The 8,270-nt window shown below is 42.6% G+C and overlaps 1 protein-coding gene across 1 annotated transcript in view; it reads right to left on the bottom strand.

Moving 5' to 3' along the window:
- Positions 1 to 223: 223 nt before the first annotated feature.
- The window catches only part of ILVBL (ilvB acetolactate synthase like), a 37,409-nt gene continuing 29,362 nt past the window's right edge, over positions 224 to 8,270 (bottom strand). Inside the window, exons 15-16 of the mRNA XM_073656807.1 lie at positions 7,521 to 7,626; positions 224 to 1,957 (exon numbers count right to left, since the gene is read on the bottom strand). Coding sequence (XP_073512908.1) covers positions 1,779 to 1,957; positions 7,521 to 7,626 — 285 coding nt within the window. The 3' untranslated portion in view covers positions 224 to 1,778. The remainder of the gene's footprint in view (positions 1,958 to 7,520; positions 7,627 to 8,270) is intronic.

Genomic DNA, 8,270 nt, shown 5'->3' with positions numbered 1-8,270 from the left:
GGAGGAGGAGAAGAGAGGAGGAGGAGGAGGAGAAAAGAGGAGGAGGAGGAGGAGAGAAGAGGAGGAGAAAAGAGGAGGAGGAGGAGGAGAAAAGAGGAGGAGGAGGAGGAGGAGGAGGAGGAGGAGGAGGAGGAGGAGGAGGAGGAGGAGGAGAGAGAGGAGAAGAGAGGAGAAGAGAGGAGAAGAGAGGAGGAGGAGGAGGAGGAGGAGGAGGAGGAGGAGGGAGGAGGAGGAGGAGAAGAGAGGAGAAGAGAGGAGAAGAGAGATTCCTGAATATATATTTACTTTCCAATTTACATTTTTTGTGATAACATTGAATCCTCTGGACCGAATAATTTCTTGTTGGATGCAGACCTCCAAATTTCAATCAAGGGCAAAAGATACAAAAGTGAAACAGTCATCACAAACTGAGCCCCTAAACTGGTAGAAAAAAGGAATAAAATCAACTCCGCTCGCCAACCAGTATGGAAAAACAGCAGATTTTGGACATCACAGATGGTGCAAGGAGAGAGACTCAGTGACAGAGGAGCAGAGGAACTTCCAGTAGAAAAAAAGTGGTATATGGCATCACGACAAGAAAAAAATGGTTAAAAGTTAGGAATTACACTTTATTTCATACTATAAAAACATTGTAGGTTACAATAATCCTTGGACCAAGCGTTTGGAATCAGATGCTTATACACAGCCATGAATAAGAATCAGCCAGAGCGAAACGCGTAGGACAGTCCTGGGATCATTGTAACTTTTTTCACATGAGCCCCTAAACTACCATACAGGATGGCAATATTATTCCAATTATGTTACTCTCTAAAATGTCTCATGCATCATAGAGAAACAAAATGATGTTCTAAATTAGTTGTTATAAATATCCCTTGCATTATACAAGGTATATAAAGCAGCACGCGCTACCTGTGAAATGTCACACGGTCGTTTCTAGTTTCTCTTTTCCCACCACTTCATAGTTTTATAAAACTGTGAAGAGTCTGGTGGGCGTTCCCTTTTTTCTCAGGAGTCATGTGGGAGTGGTTTGATTTACATTTCACTAACTATGATAGGTTATTAAAAGCAAGCTCATGCACACATGAAGCCAATGTCAGTACACCCCATCTCACTGTGCATGTGTCAGGTGCCGCTCAGTGTTTTGGATATTAAATCAAACCCCTCCTGCATGACTCCTGAGAAGAATGGAAACGCCCACCAGACTCTTCACAGCTTTATAAAGCTAAGAGGGGCAGTAATGAAGTCAGGTGGGAAATTAGAAACTAGAAAGGACCACATGACATTTCACAAATACCGCATGCTACTTTATATCTTCATAATACAAGAGATATTTCAGCGAGTGATATGTTTAGAAGTCTATTACCATCCTGTATAACACTGTGAATTAGGGGTTCATTATGTGATAATAGTTTCCCTTTAACATGTAATAATCAGGCTGCCTGCAGCCACCACTAGAGGGAGCTTACTGCATACACAGAATAAATACGCTCCTGTGCGCCCCCTAGTGATGACTGCAGGCAGCCTGAATGTTACGTTTTAAATTATGAATATGTAGAGAATTTGAAAGCTATAAAGATATATTAGGAATAAAATGTTGGGCCCCTAAAACAATACGATGATAAAAAGATTCACTTTAAATCTCTATGAAGCAATTTATACATCCTCACAATTTCTAGAAGCTCATAAAAGTAAGGTAGAGGGTCTAAGAATAGGTTCAGCGAGCTCAACCATTCATGTAGGTTTGGTATCTGGATACTGAACTTTCACCATTATTGGATTTACACAGAGATAGAGCCTTCTCGGAAATTGGTTCTTCCAATGAGCACATTGATCAGTGCCGCTTTTCCCTTTCGGGCCGCATCTTGCGCCTCCTTGATGATGTCAGCTATTCGGTCTTCATCTTGTCGAGTGACCAGGAAACCTTTACCTCCAAAGCCGTCAGCCACAACATGGTAATCTGCACAGAAATAAAGTACGGTTGGAAACAGCTCCTGCACCCATAGATAAGGGAATGGGGTCAGTAAAGACCACTCAATATACACTGATCAGCCGTAACAATGGATCACATGACTCAATGTGTAGGTCCCAATCATGCTGTCAAAATAGCTTTGAGTTGCTAAGACCTGGACCTGACAAGGTGCCCAACACCAAGACGTTAGTAGAGAGAGGTATGGCGGTGGCCTCCAGGGATCGGACTTGTTTTCCTAGAACATCCCACACTTGCTTAATCAAGTTTGATCTTTTTGTCGTATTCCTCTAATCATTTCCAGGCTTGAGTTTTGCAGTGTAACAGGACCCATTACCCTGCCAATGGAGACATCTGCCATTATGGAATAAAACTGCCATGAAGACATGTGCTTGGTCTTTACAAGATAAGGGAAGCCGGTCAAGGTGGCAACCACTTTATGCCAGAACCAAACACTGCCTCTGCCATCTTGTCTTCTCAGAATGTATACTGATCCCATCTCTTCTCCACCACCCATCCACATGACGTAGAAGAAAACATGGTCAACGTCTACCATTGCTCCATGGTCCAGTACTCTTGTGCCCTTGTAGGTGCTTTTGTTGGGCACCATCACTGGTCAGCAGCTACACAGCCCCATACTCAGCAAGGAGCAATGCACAGTGCGGTCTTACAACTTTCTATCACAGCCATTAGTAACTTTTTAGTCTGAAACTGGTTGTCCACCCATGGATCATTTATGGTAGGTACCGGTAATACCCCACAAGATATGTCGTTTTGGAGATGCCCTGACCTAGTCATCTAGCCATCACTATTTGGGCCACAGTTTCCATTTTTCTTGCTTCCAACCCATCTACTTCTAGAAGGGACTGTTGACCTGCTGCCTTATATATCCCAGCCCTTCACAGGCACCATTATATAAGGATAATCAATGCTGGTAAGTTCATCTACCTGTGGTTTGTCCGATCAGCGTAAACTTAATATGTTACATAGTTACATAGTTTTTAAGGTTGAAGGAAGACTAAGTCCATCTAGTTCAACCCATAGCCTAACATGTTGATCCAGAGGAAGGCAAAAAAAAACCATGTGGCAAACACTAAGCTTCACATCGGGGAAAAAAATTCCTTCCCGACTCCATACAACAATCAGACTAGTTCCCTGGATCAACGCCCTATCAAGGAATCTAGTATATATAACCTGTAATATTATACTTTTCAAGAAAGGCATCCATGCCCTTCTTAAATTTTAATAGTGAATCACTCATTACAACATCATGCGGCAGAGAGTTCCATAGTCTCACTTCTCTTACAGTAAAGAATCCCTGTCTGTGATTATGATTAAACCTTCTTTCCTCCAGACGTAGCAGATGCCCCCTTGTCCCCGTCTCAGGCCTCAGAGTAAAAAGATCAGTAGAAAGTTCTTTGTACTGTCCCCTCATATACTTGTACATAGTAATAAGATCACCCCTAAGCCTTCTTTTTTCCACAGTAAATAACCCCAAGTGTAATAACCTATCTTGGTATTGCAGACCCCCCAGTCCTCTAATAACCTTGGTCGCTCTTCTCTGCACAAGCTCTAGTTCAGCTATGTCTTTCTTATACACCGGAGACCAGAACTGTACACAGTATTCTAAGTGTGGTCGCACTAATGACTTGCATAGAGGTAAAATTATGTTCTCCTCATGAGAATCTATGCCTCTTTTAATGCATCCCATTATTTTATTTGCCTTTGCAGCAGCTGCCTGACACTGGCCACTAAACGTGAGCTTGTCATCCACCAATACACCCAGGTCTTTTTCAGTTACAGTTTTGCCCAGTGTTTTACAATTAAGCATATAATTATACATTTTATTTCCTCTGCCCAAGTGCATTACCTTACATTTATCCCCATTAAAGCTCATTTGTCGTTTATCAGCCCAAGCTTCTAGTTTACATAGATCCTCCTGTAATATAAAATTGTCCTCCTCTGTATTGATTACCCTGCACAGTTTAGTGTCATCTGCAAATATTGAAATATTACTCTGTACGCCCCCTACAAGGTCATTAATAAATATGTTAAAAAGAAGGGGGCCCAATACTGACCCCTGTGGTACCCCACTGTTAACTGAGACCCAGTCTGAGTGTTTTCCATTAATAACCACCCTTTGTTTCCTATCACTGAGCCAATTCTTAACCCACATACATATATTTTCCCCTATCCCCATTGTTCTCATTTTATGCATCAACCTTTTGTGTGGAACCGTATCAAAAGTTTTTGAAAAGTCCATATACACAACATCCACTGCATTTACTTGGCCCAGTCCGGAACTTGCCTCCTCATAAAAACTGATCAGATTAGTTTGACAGGAACGGTCCCTCGTAAACCCATGTTTATATTGGGTCATGAGGTTATTCTTCTTCAGATACTCTATTATAGCATCTCTTAGGAAACCCTCCAGGATTTTACCCACAGTAGAGGTTAAGCTTATCGGCCTATAATTTCCAAGTTCAGTTTTTGTCCCCTTTTTGAATATTGGCACCACATTTGCTATACGCCAGTCCTGTGGTACAGACCCTGTTATTATGGAATCTTTAAAGATTAAAAATAATGGTCTATCTATGTCGTTACTTAAATCCTGCAGTACTCGTGGGTGAATCCCATCCGGGCCCGAGGATTTGTCAACTTTAGTGATTTTTAGACGCCGCCATACTTCCTGCTGGGTTAAGCAAGTGACATTTAATGGAGAATCTTTGTTATCACTAATCATGTTTTCTGTCATGCGATTTTCTTGTGTAAATACGGTTGAAAAAAAATCATTTAGCATATTGGCTTTTTCCTCATCCTCATCCACCATTTCACCCAGACTATTTTTAAGGGGGCCAACACTATCATTTTTTAGTTTTTTACTATTTATGTAGTTAAAGAATATTTTGGGGTTATTTTTACTTTCTCTGGCAATGATTCTCTCTGCCTCAATCTTTGCTGCCTTGATTTGTTTTTTACATAATTTATTTAATTTTCTATATTTATTTAATGCCTCATCACTACCTACTTGCTTTAGTTCTCTAAACGCTTTCTTTTTGTCACTTATTGCGCCCCTTACAGCTCTATTTAGCCATAGTGGTTTCCTCCTATTTCTAGCATGTTTATTCCCAAAGGGTATATATTGTGCACAGGTACTATTCAGGATGTTAATAAATGTCTCCCATTTGCTTTGTGTAGCTTTATGTCTCAGGATATCGTCCCAGTTTATTGCACTAAGATCATCTCTCAACCGTTGGAAATTAGCCTTCCTGAAGTTTAGTGTCCTTGTAACCCCTCTACTACACATCTTATTAAAGGTTACATGAAAACGTATTATTTTGCGATCACGATTACCCAAGTGACCCCCAACTCGTATATTTGATATGCGGTCTGGCCTATTGGTTAATATTAGGTCTAGCAGTGCCCCCCTTCTTGTTGGGTCCTGAACCAGTTGTGAAAGGTAATTGTCTCTCATAGTTGTCAAAAACCTATTACCTTTGCTTGAACTACATGTTTCTGTCCCCCAATGTATTTCAGGGTAGTTGAAGTCTCCCATAATAATGACTTCTCCTTAAGTCGTTGCTTCATCTATTTACTTTACGAGGATATTCTCCGCTACTTCCATTATTTTTGGAGACTTATAACAAACCCCTATCAGTAATTTATTATTTTTTTCCCCCTCCTCTTATCTCCACCCACAGGGACTGTACATTTTCATTAGATTCACATATATCCTCCCACAAGACAGGTTTTAAGGATGATTTTACATATAAACACACCCCCCCTCGCATGTTTGTACGGTCATTTCTGAACAGACTATAGCCCTGTAAATTAACTGCCCAGTCATGGCTCTCATCCAGCCACGTCTCAGATATCCCTACCATGTCATAATTATTTTCCAACAAAATTTATTCTAATTCCTCCATTTTGTTGGTGAGGTTTCTGGCATTAGAGTACATGCATTTTATGTATCTCTCTGTACCTCTATTCCTTCTTACTTTATTGACTGTTCTAACCCCACCCCCAATTTCTTTATTTGTGCCCAGGTCACTATCTGCACTATCTTCCCCACCGATAAAATGAATACCCTCCCCCCCAATCCCTAGTTTAAACACTCCTCCAACCTTCTAGCCATTTTCTCCCTCAGCACAGCTGCACCCTCCCCATTAAGGTGCAGCCGGTCCCTAGCGTAGAGTCTGTAGCCAACTGAGAAGTCGGCCCAGTTCTCCAGGAACCCAAATCGCTCCTTCCTACACCAGTTCTTGAGCCACTTATTTATCTCCCTAATCTCCCATTGCCTCTCTGGCGTGGCATGTGGTACGGGTAGTATTTCAGAGAATACCACCTTGGAGGTCCTTGCTTTCAGCTTGCAGCCTAATTCCCTGAAATCATCTTTAAGGACCTTCCACCTACCTTTAACTTTGTCATTTGTGCCAATGTGCACCATGACCGCTGGGTCATCACCAGCCCCTCCCAGTAATCTGTCAACCCGATCAACGATGTGCCGGACTCGAGCGCCAGGTAGGCAGCACACTGTTCGACGATCCCTGTCTTTGTGACAGATTGCCCTATCTGTTCCCCTAATAATGGAGTCCCCCACTACCAGCACCTGCCTGGCCTGCCCTACTCTCCCATTTCCCTCTTTACTGGAGCTGACACTCCTCCGGCTTTCAGGGGACATGCCTTGCTGCAGTAGTGCTACCCCTGTACCGTCACTCCCCTCATCTGCCAACTTTGCAAACTTATTGGGGTGTGCCAGATAAGGACTAGCCTCCCTGGCACTCTTCCCTCTACCCCCCCTTCTAACTGTCACCCAACTAGCGGCCTCACTGTCCTGCAGCTCCCGACTACCACCCTCCCCCACATCTACCCCAGTGAGCTGCTGCTCAGTGAGCAGCAGACTCCTTTCCATGTTGTCAATGGATCTCAGTGTTGCCAGCTGCTCATTTAGATACAGTATCTGGGCTTCCAAACGAACAACGTGCACACATCTCGCACAGCAGTAAGCAACCCCGACCGGCTGTTCAAGGAATGCATACATGTGGCAAGATGTACACTGGATAGCATTGTCAATAATGGAGCTCATTTCCTAATGGGGATTGCAATAGACAGAATGTTAAGTAAAAAGAAAAGTAAAGAATTAATGAACTACAGACACCCCCAATGTCTTTATACACCCTGTGCAGGCATTTGATTGCTGCAGTCAATCATTGGCCACAGCAGTGATACATTGGTCAGCACTGCAGCCAGTCATTTACTGCAGTGGTCACATGCCTGTACAGCAAGACAAAGATGTATGGAACCAATCGGGGGACCTCAGCAATGTTAGAAGTGTGGAGGGGAACTGTACAACGGGTATGTTTTAATTTTATTTACTCTATTGTACACCGTACTATCATAGTTATTAGGACTAAAAAAGAAGCAGGTACATGGAAGTCAACCTAAATGGGCAGAGGATTTATAATATGGCTTAGGTGCACCACTGACAGTCAACACAACATAGGCTGACATGTGGTATAGCAGCAGGAAGAGACAAGACTCCACCACATCTTACCATTATAAGCCAGACCACATGCAACATTGCTCCCCAGCATAGGAACTTGCTCCCGAGAGATCTGGCTCCAGCAGGCATCATTTCCAACAACCGAAATAATGGGAGTCTGGAAGGCAAGAGGTCATCTATTACTTTCAACAGCTACAATGGAGATCAGCCACATGGTGTTAAGTTTTTTTTTTTTTTTTTAAGGCTACGTCCACTTTTGTAACCATTTCTGTATTGCAAATTATTTTCATTATAGGTTTATTCCCAAGTTATCTCCTATCCACAGCATATGAAATAATTTACTGTTCACTGGGTTCTGATCGATCCCAAGATCGAGGTTCTGGAACTAGATACTGCAGCGCCCCGTCCTGGATGGAGTAGAGGTGCGCATGCTCGACCTCAGCTCCATTCATTGCCTATGGGAGAGAAAGCAAAATACAGAGCTCCGATATCTCCAGCAGTCCCTAGACAATGAATGAAGCAGATATCGAATATGTGCACCTCTGCTTTATTAAAGACAAGACTCTGCAAAGGCGGATTCTTGGCTTCCAGGATCAATGGGGAGGGGGGGGGGGGCACAATGATTAGACCCCCTCCATTGATAAAATTTCCAAGCATGAATAGTAGACATGAAAATAAGAAACTTTGCAATTTATCTGATCAGAGAAAAGGAGATTTTTGTGTACTCACCGTAAAATCTCTTTCTCTTAGCCTCTAATTGGGGGACACAGGACCATGGGTGTTATGCTGCTGTCCACTAGG

The sequence above is a fragment of the Phyllobates terribilis genome, unplaced genomic scaffold, assembly GCF_046119375.1.
Source record: "Phyllobates terribilis strain yellow unplaced genomic scaffold, ASM4611937v1 Scaffold_12__6_contigs__length_324123572, whole genome shotgun sequence".
In the NCBI taxonomy this organism is placed as follows: domain Eukaryota; kingdom Metazoa; phylum Chordata; class Amphibia; order Anura; family Dendrobatidae; genus Phyllobates; species Phyllobates terribilis.
This window is presented reverse-complemented; position numbering and strand designations above follow the sequence as displayed.